The sequence below is a fragment of the Tachypleus tridentatus genome, chromosome 10 (genome assembly GCF_004210375.1).
Source record: "Tachypleus tridentatus isolate NWPU-2018 chromosome 10, ASM421037v1, whole genome shotgun sequence".
Classification (NCBI taxonomy): Eukaryota; Metazoa; Arthropoda; class Merostomata; order Xiphosura; family Limulidae; genus Tachypleus; species Tachypleus tridentatus.
In genome coordinates, this window is record NC_134834.1 from 37,908,829 (window position 1) to 37,933,847 (window position 25,019).

Here is a 25,019-nt window from a genome sequence, read left to right on the forward strand (position 1 = left end):
CTCTTAAGAAAATTTACACAAACATAGGAGTTAAGTCATCATCATTCAAGATGATTCAGCTATCACCATCCTGGGTGGCATGGCCTCCTTTTGTACATATACACTGCAGTTGAGCTGTTGCAATTACAGTTCACCCCTTTGGATAGGAGCCCTCATCCTACCTTTGTGAGGAAGTCAGTTCCCAGCACTGAGGTTGTGGATTCAAGTGAACTAGTCACCATAAATCCTCACACAAGTTCTTATTGTCTATGTTCCTCCTCCAGTTGCTCCATCTGTGTCTTGAGTCACATAGATGATGCATGAGATTGGTCTGGCTTAATCATTGACTATCCCATGTTCTCTTTTTAAGGAGGTGTTATTACCTTTGAATGCTCCTGGCATGTATCATAGTTTGGGAAAGTTGATTACATGAGATAGACATCTTTTTGATACCAAATTGCAATTCCTAAATCAATAGATTAGTGAAGATCCTCATAGCATCTCCAGGAATTAATGCTTCCCAATTCGTGGGTCTGAGATGAAAACATTATGATCCTCATTCTAACCTTGCATGGAGGTTTAGGATGTAGTTGACTTACAAAGTAAGTCTGCAATGCCTTAGCCATTCTACATATAAAAATTTCTACCCATGTGTATTACACACACTACACATGGGTGAAGAGTATACCTGGCTCAGAAAAGTTGTGGTTCCCCTTTTCTGATCTTTGGATCTATTTCTTTCATTGTCAGGGGTACTTCTGTCTTTTCCTTGAACTGGTTCCTCCTCCTTCTCAATGTAAGTACCATATCAAAAATTGTTATAATTTTCTTATTCTAAAAATGTATTTCTGATAGGTATTTACCACCTTTCACACATTTCTCCCTTTCTTTCCACTTCACTGTTGCTCACACGTTCTGCTAAACTTTGAAGTGAAGGTTTGGTAAAGGAGTGAAAAGGGAGTGAGATGTGTCATGTGATTTTGTCACACACTATTGGTTAAGAGATGACACCTCATGATTTACATGAGAGACATTTTGGAATGTAGTAATTCCAGAGAGGGGGGAGTATGAGGCTTGTGCAGAAAATTTGCATATAGAAGGCAGTACTGAACAAGCATAGCTAATCTTGTAAGTTAAGGTAAGTACCTGTCAGAAATACATCTTTTAGTATAGGAAGGTTTATAACACTTGGTACAATTAACTGTAGTTTTATGATAAATTAGTTTAAGTATTTTTCATTCTCGTGGTATTAATAATTACCATATAAATATAAGTAATAACTTTAAATATTTTTTCAATTTGGATAATATAACTGGAAATTGTTCTTATCTCATAAAGTTACTTACTGTTAAAAAACTGTCAATCTGATGTGAAGCTGTAATTACAGTTTTTAGAACAATATAAGTTAAATAAGTTGTTAGAAATTTAAAAATATACAAATAATTTTGACACAAACATTTTGGGACCTACAACACTTACTTTGTAGGAGAAATGATGAGCAGGTCAGCAAAAGATTTTGCTGAAGACCCATATTCTTCTATAAAAAGAGGCAACATGGTTCGAGCTGCAAGAAGTCTCCTATCTGCTGTCACACGACTGCTGGTTTTAGCTGATATGGTGGATGTTCACAGGCTCCTGAAATCTCTGCAAACAGTAAGATACAGAATTGTAGTTTGCTTATGATGAATGCCTGGCTGGAACCTTTACTAGTTGAGTTTTTTTTATAGAAGAGTGCTTTTAATGCACTTTTCTTCTGAAAAGCTATTTTAGAACAGTTAAGAAGTAAAAGTAGCTGTCTGGTGTGCTATATTGTCTTGCAGTAATACCATTAAATGGTTCATGGGATTATTTTGTGATTGAAAAATAAAGTACTAAAAATAATTGGAATTTCACCAAGATATTTTTCTAAAAAAAAAGGCTCTTGCTTTATCATTTTATGTCATATAGTGTGAGTTTTCATTAATATTTTATCCAAAATAAAGAAACTTAAAATGCAGTGTCAACTTCATTTCAAACAAAAAATCTATAAACAAATTAAAATTAAGTACTCAATGCTTCATCATTTCTTTGGTGTATGTAAGATTTTGTGATCTGCTATATAAATCAGAAAACCTTTATATATTTTTGTCACTTAATTAGGTGGAAGGAGACCTAGATAAAGTCAAGAATGCTTCAAGCCAGTCAGAACTGATAGAATTGTTTAAAAGGTTTGGGAAAAATACAAATGAACTGGTTCATCAAGCTGCAAAACGCCAGGCTGTAAGTCTCTGTTTTCATTCTGTTATTTAATCATCATCTTTTTTTACCCTGTTGATCAATGTTATCTTTTAAATAAATACTTGGCTTACCACAAGAGGTATTTTTCTAAAAGATAATTAATAAAAGGTAAATGTAATTTAGGGTTATAAGAATAGGCCAGTGTGGCCTTGAAAAGAGTAAAATGGAAAAGTGGTTTTTAAGCATGACTTGTATGAATGTGTATATGACTATAGATTAATTACATTGTAAGAAATATTTTTGTGTTTGTTTTTCACAATATTGTATAATTAATACACTCACAACCATATACAAAATATAGTAAATATAGTAATAAAAAAATGTGTTTTGAATGATAATTCCTCATGCCAGTCCTGTTTACTGCATTAAGTCATCTATTACCTTTTAGAACTGATTCTTTAATCTCAGTATTAATGCTTTGCACAGTAATTAGTTTGTATTGTGCACTGATGTCCAGAAAATGAATAATAGTTACTTTATGTTGTTTTCAGGAACTTAAAAACCCACAACTGCAGGATGATCTTGCAGCAGCTCGAGCTGTGTTGAAGAAGAACAGTATGATGTTGCTATGTGCTTCTAAGGTACACACCTTGATGTTGTATCATCAGTGGTGTTTTGCAGGCTTTTAATAATATTTTGTTCTGTGTGAAATGGTATATTTTTAAATTATGATGTAGGATTATTATATTGGCAATGTAGCATATATATATATATAAGGTCATCATTAGTAGTCCTGCTAGGATGTGTTGCTTATTACGTCATTGGTTTTGTGACTGCCTTATGAAACACATTAGATATGTATTATTATTATAAAAAGCATAAAATAGGAACTTAAATCCAAATTACTAGTGACTATTACAATTTCAATAACTGATAGTTTAAACTATAAATAATGAAAATTGGTTTTATAAAAACATATCATTATAATTAGTTCCTTATTTTGCTATTGTTTTAAGGATGTTTTTACGTTGTTGAAATTGGGAAAGCATAATTGTAAGTACATATTCACTGACACAAAGAGTTAGGAAAATCATACTTTTATAATTATTAGTGTGCTGTTATTACATTTTTACAGGTTTATGTTAGACATCCAGAACTCTCTGCTGCTAGAGAGAATCGGGACTTTATCTACAAGCAGGTTTGTGAGGCTGTAACTACAATTAGTGATGTTGCCCAAGGAAAAGCTACCCAAAGTGAACTGAGTGAACCTCCTTACAAAGGAGTTGGTGAGCTAGCAGCAGCTCTTGATGAGTTTGATGTATGTTTATATTAATTAGATTTCTCTGTAACTGTTTATAGATTTGTCTTTTTTTATGCTTGAATTTTAGGTTCAGAATGTTATGTGATTTCATTATTGTACAGTAAATTAAGGACTAGACTTTTCGAGTATAAGAACCTTTCAAATGTGAATAGTATATGCATTTCAATGTGTAACTGTGTTACACTTTTAAACATGAGGTCCTCACATAGTGAGTAACACATCTCTTTTTACATATACACACTAATCCAGGGGTTCCCAACCTTTTGGTACTCGCGACCCCTTACCTAAAAGTTTGAAACCCATGTGACCCCCTACTTAGGGCTTACTATCAGCAGCTTAATTTTTCTTTTATTTTCTGTGAAGGAGAGGGAAATAAACATCTAAAAAAAATATTTAAAAATTCTGTAATTATTTATTAGCAAATTAAATCACATTGGTCCAACCTGAATTCACAAAAAGAACATATATTTCTTAAAATAATATTAACATAGGTTTGAACAGCTATCCAACCCAGCTAGTGAGATGCCTGATGTTGCATTTCAGCAGCAAGCTCTGAAATACGTGGCTGAGCGTTTGTTAGAGCCAGTCTCATGTCATCTCCAACATCCAATCTGTTCCTATTCTTTGTTTTTATATTGACAAGAGTGGAAAATCCTGCCTCACACAAGTAGGTAGAAGCAAATGGAACAAGGACACGTAAAGCTATCATGCTGACTTTGGATTATGACTGATACATAGCGCACCAGAACTGAGTCACAGATTTCACCTTGAAGAGATCACGAGCTGAAGAGTCGTTCCTTAGATCCAGAAATTCATCTTGGATATCATCTGGGATGCTGGATACATCAAGTTCAGTACAAAATGTGTTCCTTACCAAGGCCTCCTGTTCCTGTGATAGCTCAGGGAAGTAATGCTCGACTTCCTTTTCTAGAGACTGAAGATGTTCGGTAATCTCATCCTTGAGGAACTGATCCAGTTGGATCTGAGACTCATCCGTCACTCCACAAAGTTTTTCAAACATAGTGATGTTTCCAAGATTGGTTTTCTGACGCCAATTTTGCAGTTTGGAAACAAAGGCCCGAAGACTATCTTGAAAAAGGAGAACATGTGTTTTCCTTCCTTGAAGCTTCAAATTGAGCTTGTTCAGCTGGTCAAAAATATCGGCTAGGTACACAATCCTTTTATTCTATGCTTCATCTTCGAAGTGAGCTACAAGATCTTTCCTTTCTTGAGTCTCCAGGAATAGCTTTATTTCATCTTTCATTTCAAAGACACGATTAATAACATTTCCTTTCGACAACCAACGTACTGCTGTGTAGAAGAGAAGGACTTCGTGGTCAGCATTCATGTCTTTGCATAGTTCTTTGAATAGGCGAGTGTTGAGTGCTTGAGTCTCCACATAATTTACAATTTTGATTACAGATTCAAGCACTTCCTGCAGAGAGGCAGGGAGAGTCTTACTGGCGAGAGCATATTGGTGAATCTTGCAGTGGATGCCCTTTGCTTGAGGTGCTAGCTTCTTCACTCTCGACTGGAATCCTAATTTCGATCCCAGCATAGCCGGTGCCCCATCCGTACAAACCCCACACACGTTTTCCCATTGAAGATCTTCGTCTTGAAAATAAGTTGAAACTTTTTCCATGACATCATCAGCTTTTGTTGTGGTTTTAAGTGCACTGCAGAATAAGAATTCGTCTTTGATGTCACCTGAATTAATGTATCTCACAAAGACAAGCAACTGAGAACATGAACTTACATCTGTTGACTCGTCGAGCTGAAAGGGGAACCCTTGATTTCAGTCAAAACCTGTTCCTTCGCATCTATAGACATTTTAGAAATGTGCCTCTGTATAGTATTATTTGACAGGGATACTTGCTGTATCTTCTTTGCACTGGCTTCTCCAAGAATAAGATTTACTGCTTTCATCATGCAGGGCTTAAGAAGTATTTCTCCAATCCTTTGAGGCTTTTTTTTTATTTAGCAATTTCGAATGCAATCTCATATGAAGCTTCCACTACGGCTGCACTCTGCTGCTGAAACGACCCACTTCTATCGATTCTTTGGCTTTTAAGACACCATTCATGCCGTTTGAAGAAATCCAAACCCTTCTTTGCGTGTTCTGGATGTTTCGTCTCGAGATGACGCTTGAGTTTTGATGGTTTCATTGACTCTGCACTCAGGACAGCATGGCACAAAACACACTGTGGTTTCTCGATGCCGTCGTTGGCGAGCACAGTGGTGAAGCCAATGTTGAGGTAGCGTTCTGAGTATCTGCGACGTTTAGCCATGGACACAACTCACCTCTACTGCTTACTTATCTCCTTGTTAAAATAAAATAAAAATGTTGAATAATGAACGCTTTGGCAACTGTAGATCTTACACTGACTACTTGTGGGGGGTGCAGGTAGAGTAATGATGGGGTAAGTATTGGGAGGGAAGGGAGCGTGGCCAGTCGCGCAATTCGTCATCCACCAGTCAGCAACGGACATGTGACTCACGTGTCGACAGCGAGCACACACACACACACACACTTAATCACAGCTAAACAGACACACAAGCATACGTACATGCGCGTGCACTCACTAGTACACACATACATACAGTTGCAGACACATACACATTCACACAGGCATGCATACATACACCCATAATATCACCTAATGACATTGAACTAATGTAGCACACGTTTTGCTTTGCACCGAAACAAAAAAATGTAAGAGCATGAAAATGTAATTGATGAAATAAAATTAATGTTATCCCAAGCTACTTCTAACAAGGCTACACAACTCCCCTGCCAAGGCTTCACGACTCCACTGCCAAGGCTTTGCGACCCTCTGGGGGGTCGCGACCCACCGGTTAAGAACCCCTGCACTAATCAAATTAATAATTAAACACATACAGTTGTGACAAACAATGAATTATTTTAACTAATTACTGAATATATCATTAGTAAAATAGATTATTACAGAAAATAGAAAATGTGAGCAACTTTTAAAAAGAACTAGTATTTTGTATTTGATTGAAACAGGACAGTAATTCTATTTTTTTCAAACCATAAGTTTACCAATTTATAATTATGAAAAATTGTTTCAAAAATCCTGTATTGTCTCACAATTCAAACAGGTTTTTTGGTTACTCTTTGATGATCTTTTAAGTTTCCATATCAACCCACACATTCTTAAAAATATTCTTGTCAGGACTTTTTGATGGTTATGGTTGTAAGTGCTCCATGGCCTTTCCTCACAGATATTATTTTACCACATTTGTTGCATGCTTGAGATCAGTGTCTTATTTGAGATGAATTCCTGGCTACTAGATCTTCTTTCTGAGGAAATTAACAGGATGGATAACAAGTTTTTTTTGTACATTTCAATAATCATAGTGACACAATATTATGTAGGTTTCCAAAACTATTGGTCAAAATGCAGCCCACTCTTGTACTGATTCCTCAGTATGTTGTACATTGACTGTTGTTCTGGGATCATCTGTCATCAAATAAACTATCCACAGATTTCAACATACATTTTGGATTCATGTATAAAGAGTAAGTCTTTCAGCTTTGATTTTCCCATCTTCTGAAGTTTGGTGCACATTTCACCCTTTTTTGGTTTCTGAATAGCTACACATCTAGTAATACCAAATGCTAATGTGTGTCTTACTGTTATGAAAAGAACATTCATACCTGTGCTTAAGCTAGAATATTGATAAGAGTTTTACTCACTTATCATTTAACATGTGTAGTTACTGTTCAGTTGTTTCAGTTTCCACTTAACCTCTCTTTTGAAGATCATTTCTGCTACGAACAGTACTGGTTTGATGTATCCTCTTTAGAAGTTTCAAACAGCTGGTATTGAAAGTGGAAATTTCACTTCAAACTGTGTCCTTTACTAGCCAAATCTTTGACTTCTATGTGTTTGTTATGTGGCACTTCTGTCCTAGGAGTCATGAAGAGCATTCTTCACATTACTGCTGATAATAGTATGACTACTTGTACTTCAGAGGCATTATACTGGTCATACTATGGTGCAATTCATTTTCATACACTAGAGGGGGAAAAGCCCTATAACATTATCATTTTATACCCAGTTATTTATTGTTTTCATATTATTTTCAATTCTGCATCTACACACACATATATGCAGGTTTAAACCTATGTCACATGACAAGAAATAGCATTTTGTTTGTATTTTTTATTTTTATAGATAGCTTTTTCTTGTATATATTGTTAGTTACGAGACTTCTCTTTAATCAGGCACATAAACCACTATCTATAAAGATATCCTTAATGGTTGACCTCTCTTAAAATTTACCATTATCATTAACACTTGTTTATAACTGTTATTGAAATTTTAATGCCTACATTTGAAACTGTTTTCTTGTGATTACCTTCTGTTTATTTGTTCACCCATTTTTGTATTTTTTTTCTCTGAAATTATGTTTTAAGTATATTCTCCTTTTCAACAAATTTTGTTTTTACTTGTTGGTAGAATAATTTGTTAAATTGAAATGTTACAGGAAAGCGTTATAATAGACCCCTTAACATACAGTGAAGTTCAAACACGCTCAGCCTTGGAGGAGCATCTTGAAAGTATTATCAGTGGGGCTGCTCTTGTGGCTGATTCATCATGTACTCGAGATGACAGACGTGAGAAAATCGTTGCAGAATGTAATGCTGTACGACAAGCTTTACAAGACCTGCTCTCTGAATATATGGCTAATGTAAGTGTGTATTTTTTAGTAAAGTGAATACACAATGAACCTCTTTCTTAAGGTAAAAACTTGTTCATTGACCAGTATTTCATCTTACAACTTCTTGGGGAGCTGTTTACAAAAACAGTTTTTTGATGAATGCTTAAAATAGAAATATTGTGGTACAGATAGTAAGAGTCATTGGCAAATCCAACAAGAACATTTTCAGTTATTGTGACTGCTTCCTCATTTGTGTATATGTTATTTATTATTTTTAAGTTAATACTTACAGTTATCCTTAAATATAGGTGAGGGCACCAGAAGGCTGTTGTAATCACTTGAATATATGAAAAATAATCTCAGATTTCAGTCTGTTGGTTCATTATCATTACCTTTATCTGTTCTGTAATGAAGCAAAAGATATTATTAGACACATATAGTAACAATGATGTTACAACAATACATATTTAAGGGTATAGTGACATATATTACTTAACGAACAGTCAATGTATATTTAACTCCAAACTACTACACCTCAATAAGGAAAAAGATCGAGCGCTGTTTGAGAACATATGTTAACACCTTAAAACAATGTACACAATCAGTTTCGTACATGGCAACTTTAAGGTCTTATACTTCTAAATTTATCATTGTTGAATCAAATTTTTTAAAGCCTGTTAGGGAAGGATGTATGTATTCAGTTTGTGATGTGTTCTTTAACCCTCTAGATATGGATTGGTCAAAGTGTACTTTTCATGGCCTTGTTTTTATAGTGTTACAGACAGAATATAATTAAACTACTTTATTATCAATGTATATAAATGAACATTATGTGGAAATATAGTTTATAGTTCAATTTCAATACATGAGTTTATTTTTTAATTTCCAAAAGTAATATTTAAATAAATTCTCAGTTTCTTTTCCATGTATTACATGAAATTTCTTTGCTCTGAATTGCCAAATTTAGAGTTTCTTTCCAACCCTGTGTTTTTTACTTACAAGAATTTACATAATTATATGTTAGGTATTTTTTTAACTGAAATAAAAATATACAGCATCTGTTCTTCTTTAATAAGCTAAATGCTATCAGCTGAAACTCTCATGCTTTGCCCCTCCTTGCCTGCACTATTTTGACAAAATTTGAATAAATCTATCTGACATTTGCTATTGAGTTATTTATACCTACAAAAAGAGAAGATTTTAACTTAATTCTTTCCTTATGAGGTTACTACATTCTTTCAGTTAGATTTGTATTCTTGTGCATCAATTTCATAGTTTGCAAAATCACTTTGACCAGGGAAGGAAAATATTTTAAGTAGAAATCACACACATAAGTACTAAATTTCTTGTATTTAATCTATTATTTTATCCATTGCTATATAAAGTAACCAAAATATAAAAATTTATTTGGTTAGATAAGCAAAGATAAAATGAAAAAAATAACTCGAAGCTCTGTTTACAGAAATCTTCCCCTCTGTTATAATTTGCTTTGGAGGCAATATAAGTAACAATAAAGCAATAAACGTAAGTGATGGGGAAATGTGAATTGTATATTAGCTTTTACTCATAAAAATAAAAAATAATTGCCTGTAACTGTATGTAGTCAATCTAGAGCAAAAAAAAAAGGTAATTCAGATTTATTTCATGTATTTTTTAAGGTTACTTAAAAGTATGGAGTTTGTATACAGTGTTAAGCCAAACAAAAATAATAGATAAAGTATAAAATATGGAAAAAAAGTGATATTATTTGTTTATTTAGAAGGTTTTTAGATGCTATACGAATGAAATTTAATAATTTTCAGATGATGGAAAGTGTTTTTAATCTTAACATGAAAATACCTTTGCATTCAGAGCAGCTAACACTTTGACTCTATGTATTCACATATAGATCTTTAGTAAAAATTGTTAATTAAAAAATTTAACTTTGTGTTTACAACATATTTGTAATGCTTACTAAATGCTTACCAAATATTGTGAAGATACAAATACTGCCTTTAAAGTTATAGTACAAATATATTTATGGTTATCTGATGGTTGCAAGTTCATTAAAAATAACCTAGCTCATGTTGAGAGTTAACAAATTTTATTTCACCTGGGGATATTTTTGGCTACTTTTTACATGCATAACAGCACTGTCTTTAGGCTAATTACCCACCAGTTTTTTCTATTAACCTCACTGATATAAAATTGGTGTTGGGAAATTTCATTTTTCTGTGTATTTCAATGCAGTACTAACTCTGATAATGTTCTTGGTAGTTATTCTTTTACTTAGGATATCAGTTACATTTTAAGTAAGGCCAAGTTTATTTTTTGAGCAAGAAAAATGTGTCTCCATTTCACAGACAGCAGAAAAGTGTACTCACAGTTAAAAAAATAAAATCATAATTGTGAGAGCCTTATGTTAGTAAAACAACATTTTTAACATCAGATGCTATTAAAAGACAATAAAAGAAAAAATATGTGATATAAAATTTATTGGATTTAAAAGTTAAGCCATAAGTCTCCATTTGATGGAGGAAGGGTGAATTGAACTGGAATGTATAACCTACATAGAATATAATTTGATAACAACAGTGAATTTATAAAGAGATTGTATACAATTTATATTTTTGATGTAATTTACAGTAATGTGATTTATTTTTCAATGGAAATGCATCTATTTTGAGCAATTGGTTACAATTTGTTTGTTTTTTTACTGTTTTCTTTTATATTCCTAAATGTGGTGTGTTCAATTCCTGCAATTCTTTTTTTGTTGCATGTAATATTAATTTGAATTAAATAGGTTGGAAAGAAGGAGCCTTCTGAAGACTTGGATAAAGCCTTGGATCACGTGAACAGAAAAACAAGAGACCTCCGTCGACAATTGCGCAAAGCTGTTGTTGACCATATTTCTGATTCATTTATGGAAACAAATGTTCCTCTTTTAATTTTGATTGGAGCAGCAAGAGCAGGTAATGAGCGTGAAGTTGAAGACTATTCACACGTGTTTAATGACCATGCCAACAAATTGGTGGAGGTAAGTCATCTACTTAATACTCAAATCACATTTGTTAAAATATTAAAAGTTCACATTTTTTCATAACTAGTGAGAAGAAGTAATATAGAAAACAATTAAAATGTTCAAGTATAGTTAGTTTCATTAAAATTAAAGGATTTAAGATCCACATTTTCAAACATTGAAAAAAGTGGTAATGTCACCATAATAATGTAACAACGAAACTCAAAAGAAATAAGTGGAATAGGTGAAATGAAAAAAAAAAAATTAATGGGTTCAGCATTCTAGATCAAAATTGAGCATTTATTAATTTTAATTTTTGTTTAAGAGATTTTAAACATTTCTGTGTATTTTCAGTGGCACAGTGGTATGTCTGCAGATTCACACTGATAGAAACCAGATTTCAATACCCATGGTGGGCAGAGCACAGATAACACATTGTGTATCTTTGTGCTTAATTCCAAACAATCAGTCCTTATGTAGTGAATGTATATATTATTCAAGTATAATAATGTAAATATTCAAATACAGAGAAACATAAGTTTCTTATTTTTGTATCAAAGGTAGCCAAGCTTGCATGTTCAATATCTAGTAATGAAGATGGTGTCAAGATGGTCTGGTATGCTGCTTTGCAAATAGAGAGCATGTGTTCTCAGGTGAGTAGTAGGTTTGCAAACATTAGCCTTGTTAAACTAGTCTGTGATTTCAGTTCTTAGAATGACCCAGCTTTAATTGCACTATACACAACTGTTTTATAAGAAGTTTCATGTTTCTTTATGAATGATTGTTTACCATTACTATGTTAACCTGTCTTGTATCTTCACATTACCTGATAAAATGCTTTCAGAACATATAACTGTTTGATCTAATGATAATATGTATGATAAAACCAAATTGTAATCAATATATTTTCTCAGATACCCTTTTTAATTTTGTTTCAAATAATAATAAAAGTACTTTTTATAATTTATTCAAAACAAGTAAATTGTTGTTAAACTTACCTCAAAAGTCTGATTTATAACTAACTCAAATAAACTTCATAATAATTACAATTCTTGTTTAATCTGATTTGCACTATAACAGCCATTGTTCAAGAAAATTATTAGTATACATAAATATATATATGTACGTACATATTCGGCACATAGACCATTACTATGCCTGTCCAATCCCAGTATGCCTGATGAGACCTGGTACTGAGTGAAAGGCTTGATAAGTATTGGTTATGATGGATGTTGTGTGGATGAAATATTATAAAAAAAATTCTCCAATGCTTTTTATTCATGGGTTCTCATGTTGTGTTGCTGGAAATCTTAGACAATTAATTTAATAATGTTGAGAGATTTTTTCCTGGTTTATTTCAATTTAAAAATTATTCTGCCATTCATGGTACCAGTAATAAATGCTTTATATTCTTGTTCTAAAGATGATTGTTGTTCTTATGCTGATTTAAGTAGTAAAGTATTTCTTCAACTCATTAACACATTTAGGTGATATGAATGCTAATAATTTGTAGTGAATCTGTTTTTTATTGTTTTTAATGGGCTAAAATATAAAGTTACTCTGAGAAATTTTCACTTCTTTTAATCACATTTCATCTTATGCTGATATTAAATTAAGTTTGTTTTCAAATAAAGGAAGAAACACAACTATATTTAAACAAGACACTACCTAAAAAGATAAAGAACTTCATTTGTGTAAAATCAGCTGAAAAGATCTAGCTTTACTTTTTTTTAACCCTATTGCCATAGGTATCCTTTCCTGCAAGGTTTTAGTGATTACATTCAAAATTTTATTCATCTACTTTTTCTTTGTGTTATGCTAATTAGTATGGCATAAAATCTTATCTAATAACTTATATTTTAATAGTATACAAGTTTTACTTTCTTAATTCTATAAGGTAACATTTTAAAACATACTGAATTTCCACTTGAGTGGTACGTGACATATATCTTCTCCAGGTATTTTCTCATCTCTATTTTATCCATCACTGCTCTATTAAGAGTGAAATTAGATGTAAATTGTTCACTGTAAAATTATCATTGTTCAAACAGAGAATAATTTTTATAGCCTGCAATTTTGTTTTCTTACAAGAGCTATCAAATAGAAAGTCAGACCCGTCTTGTCACACCCACCTGTCACATCCTTTCTTTTAGGATTTGTTAATAGTTTTCTTTAATTATATTATTTATAACCAATAGTAAGACAAAATTTTCATCTATCAAATGATGTATAATGTTACCTTCTAAATGGAGAATCTTCAGTTTTACTCTTTTGTTCCCATTGGAGACTTAATGGCTAGCTTGGATTAATTAGTAATGGCTCTGACCACATAGCCAGAAAGTCAGAAAACTTTGAGAGTTAGGGGTAAATTGTCTACTTTTCTTGCAGCATGTTACTAATCTGTATACTATGGTGCATTATTTAGTGTGTTATTACCATTGGTTTAAAAAAAAAAGGTTAAGTTTCACCAACAACTGACAACAAGAAAAAGAAGATTTGGTAAATACTTCATTTCATGTTTTCATGTTTATTCATTGTTTATTATTATGAATGTAGCTAAAAGGTGTTAAATCTCTGCATTAGAATTTAATAGTATTTTCTCTATTGTTGTTAAGCTTTATTTAAGTAGAATGTGCCTTTTCACAAAACATTATGTTGGTGTGTTGCTAATCTCTTAATTATTATTGTATTTTTACTCCCAAAAGGTAATTAATGCAGCTCAAATTCTGGCTGCCCATCCACGTTCCAAGGTTGCCCAAGAAAATATGGATGCCTTTAACGATGCTTGGGAAAATCATGTTCGCATTTTGACTGAAGCTGTTGATGATATTACTACAATAGATGATTTTTTAGCTGTTTCAGGTTAGCTTATATGTTGTTTTTTTCTTTTTACTGAAGCACCTGCATTATTGTTGATTTATATTTTATTGGTTCATCTTGAAAACTGATTTACAACCATATAATAGCTTGTCTTCACCACTACTAGTTTGTAACTTTCTTTTAATATTAGTTATCTTTTTGAATCCAACTCTTTGTTTATAACTAGTAAAAATTACTGATAATGTATTTTTGAATCAGTTATTTTTCACACTTAACTGAGATAGGTTAATACTGACTCATAGAAACATTCGGAATGAACAAACCATGGGTGGCCTACACCTAGTCATTCAAGAATATTTGCCTTTGCATACGCATTCCCTGAGTGGCTCAGTGATAAATGTATAGACTCACATTGCTAAAATCTGGGGTTTGATTCCCCTTGGTGACAGAGTACTGATAGCCTATAGTATAAGTTTGAGCTGAAACTAAAGAAACACGAACATAAATGTTATAAGTTTTTGTCTCAGGTGATGAGATATAGAGAATTATTGTACATAACTTAATATCATTGACCTAAATAATTTATTTGTGGAAAAACACTGCATAGGATCATGAAACAAATTATATATACTGATAACTTAGTAGTAAATTATTGTATTTTGTTACACAGAAATCAGAGATCTGATCCATCTGGATACTTTGTCTCAATAGTCATTTAATTACATTTGAAATTCAGCTTGCACAGAACTCCTCAGTATGTAACATTTACATTAAAGTCTTCTTTATTTTAATACATAAATATCAAATGCTCCTTACTAGTATTTTCGATGTTGTCTATTATGTCACATATCTAGTGTAGCTTAGATAAGGAAAGACATAAGAATTCCAAACAGTATTTTAGAGTCAGTAAGATAGCATTTAGTTTGCTGTATCTATCTAAACTTATTAATGATGTATTCACTATTTCTCTTACTCTTTTAATAAAGCAAGACTTTTCCTACTGATTTTCTAAAACTTTGGAAAAAACGACAGACAGACAGCTCCTCTTGTGTCTCTAGTAGTGTCTTTTTTTTGCACCATATGAAGTGTCTTTTGCATTGTTTCAGTGCTAAGGTCAATCTCCTTTGGCCCTGAGGTGTAGCCCCATTACTAGTTCACACCCTTAGTTACTGGAGTCTCCTTCTTCCAACAGAGATCTTGCCAACTGACCCAGGGCAGGTTCTATGAAGGTAAAACAGACCTCTTATTTTACTAACAACTATTTTGTGGTTGCAAACAGAATTTTTCTTCTTCTAGTCCTTTTCCACATAACTGAAATGTCCACTTTAATGCAATGAAACTGTTAGGGTTTTTGTTCAGATTTCAATGACATTAAGACCTTCATTGATTCATATCATCCCATATGTCTCTCCTCACAGGAAACATTCCTGAAACCTGCTGTTACTGTCACCTTTTAGCAGTTTTATTTATGCCGAAGTGACAAGTTGTGTGTTGGATAAGTTCACGGAGGTGTAACACTTGCTGATTGACCAACACATGCTCGCCTTGTCCATGCCATTTAATACACCCTTGAAGGCTGTAGCCATTTGTATTTCTGTGAGTCTTACTATCACAGGAGATACTTATGATCAGTTACTTCTTAATACTGTCACAGAATAGTTGCTGTCTCCCTTTTTCATCTTGGAATACTTTAATGGACACAATCCACTTTTGGGTGGTGCTGATATTGATGGGAGGGGTCATTCTGTGTAGCATATGCTGTTAGATCACAACCTTCCTCTCTTTGATACTAGTTCTTATACCTATTTTAATGCACTTATTCAGTCCATTACAGTTATTGATTTATCTCTCTGTTTCTGTTCACTTTTTTCTCATTTTTCTTGGAGGATTGACAATGACACACATGATAGCAATAATTATTTTATTGTCTTAAGGGAGACTGTCCATAGTCAAGGCCATCTGACCTGAATGCCATGATGGAAGTTGGAGCATGTTGACTGGCTCTCCTTCACCACTATCTTGGAATGAGATCCCACTGTTGGTGGTCTTCCATCTATTAATGACTGTATGGAGGCAGTAACTAATTGTATAACTGAAGCAGTGAAGCACCTGTTCATTCTTTCACAAAAACTTTGATAAGTTTTCCATGGTATTCCTGTCCATGATGGTCTCAGGCTTGCTAGCAGGCACAGAAGGCTCAGAAATGAGCATGTGATACTTTTCACAGTATCCCACTCTTTCCAAATGCATTGCTTTCCAGCAGGACTATACCCATGCTTGGCAGGTCAGACATCAATGACAGAAGCAATTTTGGATTAAGTTCATCACCAGAATATTGATACAAGATGTGGAAGGTCAGTGGGAAGTTTGCTTTCCATTCTGCTGTCCTTTGGCCTTGAAGTTGCTGATGTACAGAGTATCACCAATACTCTCAGGGAGAGTTCTGTTTATCTTTCCAGTACTTCTCTCCCTTCTCCTGACTTCTTGACCATCAAGTCTCATGTTGAGCAATTGCTCCTTTTGTCCCAGGTTAATTGTCCCTATTATTATATTCACTTATTTACCATGGTGGAATTTGAGCTTGTTCTTCATCAGTCTTGCAGTACATATCAGTTAGACCTGATGATTGTTAGAAAGCCAGAAAAAATGTTGAGAGTTAAGGGAAATTGTCTACTCTTTTGCATGCTATTAGTCTATGTACTTGGGTGGATTATTTAATTAAGTAAAAATTATTTAGTCCATTACCACCATTAGTATAAAAAAAGTATGGTTAAGTTTCACAGACAATTTGAGAGCAAGAATAAAGAATATTGGGTTAGCATATTTATATGCAAAGGTCGAAACGTTGTTCGCTCTTCTATGTAAAATATTTTCTCAACCCAAACAAGCCGTTTTTGCATATAAATTTCTCAACAAGTGGGTTAGCATATGATTTCTTGTTTTTCATATTTATTCTTTATCTGTTATTACAAGAGTAACTAAAAGGTAAAAATAGATATCTTTTTAGGTTAGTTAAGATTATATTAGATAAAATAAATGATAATATAATAAAATGTTTTATGTAGCTTCTAAGTAGAATAGAACTGATAAAATGTTAAGGTTAATTATTATTCTTCTGTCTGGAGGAACTAATCATATGAGGTAGTGCACTCTTTCTTCAGGTTTTGTTGCTTTCATTTTGTTTTAGTTTAGTTCTACTAATTTTAATCAGCTAAATAAAACATATGCAGTACATTAATTTTTTAATTCATATGCATAAAACTCACAATTGTATATGGCAGTCTATGGCCAGGTTTATAATAAATGTAGAATAGTAAGGAATTAAACTCAGTAACTACAATTTTGCATAGCAATATAACATCAAGCTTATTGTAAAAAGAAATAGTACATATAATGTTTTAATGAAGTTAACTTTGCATTATAAAGTGTAACATAAATTAATTCAAATGTTCAACTTAATTAGGGTTCTTGTCCTTGGATATTTAGATCTGTGTTTGGGTCAGATCAATTTTGCTGTCATGTAGGGATGGTAATCTTGAGAGAGCTTCTCGAATAGCTTTAAATTCTGTAATAGTGGAATAATTTTTATGGAAACCTTGTTTTGGCTTGATCAAAATTACAGTTGTTTAGTAGATAAGGTAAAATAAAAAAAAATTCATGCAATATGCTTCAAGCAATTCTATCATTACTTAATTTGATAGGATAATATGAGCTACATGTTTACCAAATGATTTAGAGGTTGGGTGATGGGATTATTAGTTAGACATGATTAAAAAAAATAAAACAGTGTAATCTAAGTAGAAACAGATGTATTCTGGTATGAATATTAAGCTATTTAAGATAAGCTACTGTAGTTTCATGTTACAATTTGAAATCATTCTAGAAAGAAATAGATAATAAATAGAGTTAGGATAGGAAATAACAGATAAAATATAAAGTAGTACTGAAAAAAACAACATTTGAACATTATTTGGATAGTTTAGAGATTATGAAACTGAAATTTTACAATTTTCAAATGATGAAAAACATTTTTAATCTTAACATGAAAATAATTTTGCTCTTGGAGCAGTCAACATATTGAATCCATACATTCAGAGAGTAATTTTGATTGAAAGTACTTCATTAACAGTTCTGTCTTTTTGTCTCCTAGAGACTCTTGCTGCTTACAGAAAGCTTGAGAAGTTTCTTGAATATACATAAATCGTATTAGAAGCTGTGGTATGGAAACTATACAGGTAAATTTGGGGTCACAAACTCACCTGATTTAACCAAACACATAACCAGAGTGTTCAGTATTTACTGTGTACAATTAAATATTGGCTTTATTGACTTGATACCAAAAAATATTTTGAATTAAATAAAATATTCTATTTGCTTGTATTATGATGAAGCTGTTTTAGAGCTAAGCTGACAGTGGGTTATCTGCTCTATGTTCACTGTAAGGAATTGAATACTGGATTCTAGCATTGTATGTCCAAAACCTTATTTATGTCCCACCAAGAGACTATAGTGAAATCTTTTTTCAAGTAATTATCTTATTATACATATTTGGAAGATTTTTTTTCTGTTTTCAGTTGTTAACTGATATAAACTAGCTTATTAAATGTAATCTAAAGTGATCAAGTTCATAAGGTATATCACATAGTAACAGCCTGACCACAGCCAATACCAAGTAACCTAACAGCTTGTCTGATCTTATAGGCGGGCATTATGTAAGTTGCATTCTAATGCTACATATCATATGCATTGGCCAGTTGATATTATAAAAAGTTTACAGACACTTTTTTGAATGGCTAAAGATTATTGGCTACTTATTTTCTTACATTCAGTTTTTTATGGGCATAAAACAGGAATAAACTCAAATTTCATAATAGAAAAAAAACAAAGAACCCTACGTTTATTTCAGTTTTATACCCACAAGAACTAAATATAGGAATGCTTTAGTGAATTATAAATTTCGAATATTCTACTACTTACAAACTATTTAGTCCTGGTAGATAAGACTGGAGACTAATGAACATTAGTCCTTTAAAATTTTGAGAAGAAAGCATTGAAGTTTTACAAAAGTAAATATAGTATCACAAATGGATGATTTATGAGCATAATGTGATAATGAAGTGTTGAACAATTTCACAAAACTTTGAAAAATATAAAGTATCAACTATTGTATGATAAGGTTCTCACTTTATGAATAACAAATTATTGAGTTGTACCTCTAGTATAAGGGCAGTTAGTCTTAGTCAATGAAAATATAAAACAAAAACAAAAAGAAGAAGAAAATAACATGGTCTGGAAAAAAAAAATTACTGGGATGCTCTGCAGTGAAAACAATTGTGTATATTAGCCTTGAGTATTATATTTAAGAAAAATCAATCAAGAAGACTTTACTTTGGGCAAGATATATTGTTCACTTGATATTCTGGAGAAATTAAAATTCTGATATATTTCTATTCATTTTTAAATGTTGAGTTAGTAAAATCCAACACTGATATAAGAATATAATCATTATGAGTATGATATTTTAAATACTTATATAGTTTGATAATGTAATTGCTTTTTTTTTTTTTTTCCTAATTCTAGATAATCACATTTTAGAGGATGTGAACAAGTGTGTGTTAGCTTTACAGGAGGGAGATCCTAACATCTTAGATGAAACTGCTGGAGCCATTAGAGGACGATCAGCTCATGTGTGTAATGTGGTGTCAGCAGAGATGGACAATTATGAGCCTGGCATTTACACTGAACGAGTTTTACAGGCTGTGGCTGTGTTGAAAGACCAAGGTAATATGAAATTATTTTGTCATAAAGAGCTATTTGCAGGTTTAAGCTGTTTACTAGAAAATGAAAATATGCATGTTTTAAATAGTGCATAATTTTTTTCAGTAAGGTGACCATAACAATTCTTAAATAAAATCAAATGAAGTAATTGTTTGAAAAGTGAAAAACATTGTTAGTGATACATTTTTTTGTTGGCATTATTTGATATAAAACCAGTTTTCCAGTTAATTTATTAACTGAATGATTGACAGTCACAGAAATTGTGTTATTCCTTTTATCATCATAGTAATGTTTTTATATTTTAAATGCATAATATTTTTTTTTAATTTTTACTTTTTTTTTTCTAAAAGAAAAGTATAAAGGTTGTTTTGTCACCATAGTTATAATTTCAGAAATTGAAAAGATATTAGTTATATACTCAAAAAACTTCAGAAATATATTTTGGTAATTAGTTACATTTTTTTTATAGTTATGCCCAATTTTACCCAGAGGGTTGAAATAGCAGTTGAAGCCTTGAACAGCAGTCCACAAATGGAAGTGGATGAAAATGAGTTTATTGATGCTTCAAGACTTGTTTATGATGGAGTCAGAGAAATAAGAAGAGCTGTGTTGATGAATAGAGTATGTTTTTGTGGTATATTCAATTTTTATGATGAAATGAGCAGGGATCATTATGATTTTGGCATGCTGTTTATGATATTAACACTAAAAGTACAACAGTGGTATATACTGTATATATTTTACAAGAAAACGTGACCAGAAAAAAATTGTTTCTGCAACTTGTTAAACATAATCCAAAGAACCAGTAGTGTTTCTTGCAAAGCAACCAACTATTTTTGTCACAATTTTAATCAAAAGCCCACCAAGTTTACTTGGTTGTTGTCATGCATGTTCACATTAATATTGAAAACTTGCTTAATTACACCTTCAAGATCAAGAGATAATCCTAAATGGTATCAAAATCAATGAAAGTTTAATGAAGAAAACATTATGGAGTTTCAAGTAATTATAAAATCAATCAATGAATTTTTTAGTATCAGCTTTGCCAATTAGGTTTTTATGGTTTTTCTTGAAGGTGGAGTTTATAATGATGAGAAACACTCAAAAGGCTAAAGGCCACATGACTAAAGCAAATGCTGCATCATCGTCAAAGACAAACTTTGTTTTTTAACTCAATAAGCAAGGATGAATTAAAGTACACATGTCATGACCTTCTTACAGAGCTACATTCAAAATTTGATGGAAGAGATTTATCATCAATGTATGTCAATAAACTTTGTCAAATAGTTTGCATTTTAAAGTTTAATTATACAAGGTTTAATTTCTTTTTTAAAAATAAATGTTTAAATAAATTCTCAAACTTCACTCTCCTGTGTCACATGAAACATCATTGTTCAAATTGACCATTTTAGATTTTCTTTCTGCCCCTGTAGATTCTTCTTAGTGTTTCACCAATTACACTTATATTATTGATATTACAAGGCCATAATGTTAAGTTATATCTTCAAAACTTTTGCTTTACCAAAATATTAAAGAAAAAGAAATAAGCCGTATGCCATGCTACTGTCCCATTCCATCTTTAAAAAAAATGTTGGTAATTCTCTTCAATACTTACTATTCAATTATTTATAAATAATAAAAAGAGCAGGTTGTTTTTATCTGATTTGTTAGTAGGCTAGTTTATTTAGGCAACAGTTTACAAAATGTGTAGCCTCAATAATGAAATTCATTATTTGTCTTTTTTGTGTTTGACTTAAATAGCAGATGGAATTATTTTAACCTATTTATAGCTTAGTTAGAAACCTAGTAAAATTACACTAATTTTAAGACATTATTTTTTATTATCTTGCTTTCTAAATTACATATTTGAAATAATAATTAATAATTTTGATTACAAACATTGTTACAATAAAGTAGGCCTGCCTAGATGCTTTCTCTATCAGAAAAAAAAATACAGAGACTAAAAGTACTAAATTCCTTATCATTTATTTGTTATAAAAATAACTAAATCTTAAAAGTTAGAAACTTGTTAGGTTTGATATGAAAAATAAACAACAAAATTCTTGTGATAATCAATATTACAGCAAATCATGAGGTGTGATTGTAATTTTGTTTGTTTTTGTAAATCAGTCCAACTGTGGTAAATGGCTTTTGCTGTACTATAAGTCTATCAAGGAGTAGCTTTATAGCAATAAAACTAGATGAGCCTGTATTTGAAAAGTCTGTTGCCTTTTATTGTAAGAATAAATAGTGTGTAATTGTTTGTTATAATATGTATTCCTTTTAGAAAAATAAAAACTTTTCATTTTACCCTACAAACTTGATTTCAGTACAGATAATGTGAGAGCAGAGAAAGTAACAAAGTTACACTAGAAAAAAAATTGATATTCATTAAGGAGTTATTAGAGGTTATACACATGAAATATGAAAAACTGTAAGATTAAAAAATAGTTTTATTTTTAGCATAAAATCACTTTACACTCAGATTTGTCACAGACTGACATGATAAATGTACAAACAAGTTAGTGAAAAAGTACTTTATTACAAAATGAAATTTTTATGTCTACTATAAACTTGCCGTGTTTCAGGAAGATACACTTAACAAATTCAGAGTTTTATGGTTGTATAGTTGGTCAAAATGATCAAGCCAACACTCTTAAGGTCAGTCATAACAAAGAGCTCTGAACCATAGGATAGAAAAATATATGTATATACTAAGGAAATTAACATCAGTTGCATAACAATGACATTTTGTTCTTATTACTGAGATAATCAAAACACCTCAAGACTGGTCAAGGTTTGTTGTACAATACTTTTCTGTAAATTCAAAATATTGGCATCTTTGAATAAGGAAGAAGATGAAAGACAAAAATATGTTATTGAAAAGTGATAGGTATAATTGTGGTTCTAATAAGATGAACTGAACTGACTGCTGTCATTGTTTCAAATTAAATAATATTGATGTGTTTAAGGAGAATCGTCATAGGAACGAGAGTATGTGTTGTTTTCAAACCAACTTATAAAATTACTGGAAAAGAAATTCATCATGGAATGGTCTTGTGCATCTCAGCTGTTTTCTTGTGTTTGGAATTAGAAGTAATGTATTATTTTACACTACTTGGGTTATATGATGTGTTTTAGTGTACAATAATTGAAATTGTATATAAAATATATTCTTTTTTGTGTTTACAGATAAGTTCTTAGGATAATAATTAACTTGAAATGAATTTTCTAAGTTACAGTATTTAAAATTATGTCCAAATATCATAAAGTTTTCAGATAATGTTAAAGAAGATTTAGATCATCAGCTATTGCTTATGTAGCATAAGCTCTGTTGTGTAATATTCTATGAGGTTAATTGTTACATTTTTGTGTTACAGACTGCAGAAGAATTAGATTCTGAGACAGAAGTAGAATATGAAGAAAATACCTATGACACTAGAAGCAAGTGTAAGCAAGTGTAGACTGTCATGACAATTTGTATATTGTGTGTGTGTGTGTGTGTGTGTGTGTGTGAAAGTTGTGAAGTATGTCATATCTTTTCTGTACAATAGTTTGGCATATGCACATATGAAATGCATTTTCAGTTTTTAGTGTTGCATACAAGACCTTTGAAGTTTTTATTTATTTTCATATAGTAGTAATTTAAGTTAATAGTATAGACTTCAGAAATGTTTTTTTTTTCTTTCTTTTGAGCTGCATACATTGTAAACGTTTAACTTATGATGATTAATTCACATATTCTTGTATTATCTAAAGGTACAATTTTTACACCATTACAATGGTATTTTTAGCATTTCAAACTACTGAGTGAGGTTTCTTAAGAAGCACATCCATACCTATAGATATAGAAATTTGTTTTTTTGCATTACATTGGAAGTCCAAAATATGAAAGGCCTGTCAGTGCATTACTTTGATTCCATCAACATGAAATATGCCTTTCTAACTTGTCTTTTTCTGTTTGTAAATAGTTATGTTTAAATATCTTATGATTTTTTCTTCTTTTTTTTCTATTTTTAGCAAGTGCTCACACTGACTTTGATGAATATCCAGAAATCAGTGGTATCAGTAATACTAGAGTAAGTCTTGGTTTCATGTATAATTTTTATTGTTAATGTTTACATCTCAAGAAATTATGCAACAGAAGCCCATGATATCACCTATGTTATAAAGCATGGCTGTACAGTAAAATCTCACTGTTGTTCCTTTGCCATTAACAAATATAAAGAAAGGACAATACCACTAATTTTAATGTTTTATATATGTAATTCATATTGCTTTTTTTACTGATAATTCCATTTGACAGCTATCTATGAATACTGTGATAAAAAGGCATTGGAAAACTATCACATTTCAGCAATAATCAACCTCATGTCCCACAAAAAGCAGGTTGGAGACTGCTAAGTAAAGAATAACTTGAACACAGATAGTAGAAAAACAATAAGAAGGATGATACATGGGATAGATAGGTTGTTATACAAGAATAAGTTAACATTTCTTAAGCATGTTTTTTCTGAAAAAAATAAATGTTAGAGGGGATCTGATCAAGGAGCTTAAAATTGTTAGGGGAAATTGATAGTGTTGATACCTCATTTTTTATTGTCACATTTAACAGTGAAATTGATAAGAATAGGGAATACAAATATAAACTGTTGCAGGGGAGGAATCATCTTTAACTAAGATAGCTTTACTTTTCTTACAAAGGGGTTGATCTTTTAAATGGTTTGCCTTCAGAAGTAGTAGATAAAATTAATACAAATATAGTTTAAGAGAAAGCTTGATAACCGTATAAATGATAAGAGCTGATTTCGAGTTTTAATGTTTAATTAATAGGATGGCTTAGATGTGTTATCCTTTAATGTTATATTCTTTGTAAAAATAGTTTGTGTTTCATGCCAAATTTTGTACATTGTATGAAATAATGTGTTAAATTATTGTTCTTGAAGTGAGCCACATTTATTCCTCTTGTTCATAAGATTTTTATTACAAATTATTTTTAGGATGCATATCGCTTTGTGTCTGAGGAAGAAAAGCAACAAATAGCAGCTCAGGTGGAAACATTCCGTACAGAGAAAAGTAAGTTTGATCGAGAGGTTGCTAAGTGGGATGATACTGGAAATGATGTCATTGTCCTGGCCAAAGAAATGTGTGTAATTATGATGGAGATGACAGATTTCACACGGTGAGTTTTTATTTTGTGTTATCACTAATATTTTA

The 25,019-nt window shown here is 31.6% G+C and overlaps 1 protein-coding gene across 15 annotated transcripts in view; it reads left to right on the top strand.

Annotated features, from left to right (window-relative positions):
- LOC143229073 (catenin alpha-like) overlaps window positions 1-25,019 on the top strand; it is a 59,975-nt gene that overhangs the window by 25,014 nt on the left and 9,942 nt on the right. For 14 of the 15 annotated variants that reach the window (XR_013015633.1, XM_076460841.1, XM_076460839.1 and 11 more), the window contains 13 exons: window positions 1,466-1,632; window positions 2,119-2,238; window positions 2,748-2,837; window positions 3,332-3,514; window positions 8,033-8,236; window positions 10,989-11,222; window positions 11,765-11,857; window positions 13,910-14,066; window positions 19,605-19,805; window positions 20,272-20,423; window positions 23,183-23,252; window positions 23,823-23,881; window positions 24,803-24,984. Coding sequence is in view for 14 of the 15 variants with exons in the window: in XM_076460841.1 (XP_076316956.1) it covers window positions 1,466-1,632; window positions 2,119-2,238; window positions 2,748-2,837; window positions 3,332-3,514; window positions 8,033-8,236; window positions 10,989-11,222; window positions 11,765-11,857; window positions 13,910-14,066; window positions 19,605-19,805; window positions 20,272-20,423; window positions 23,183-23,252; window positions 23,823-23,881; window positions 24,803-24,984 (1,912 nt within the window). In the remaining variant the exon portion in view is untranslated. The other variant, XM_076460845.1, reaches the window with a different exon arrangement.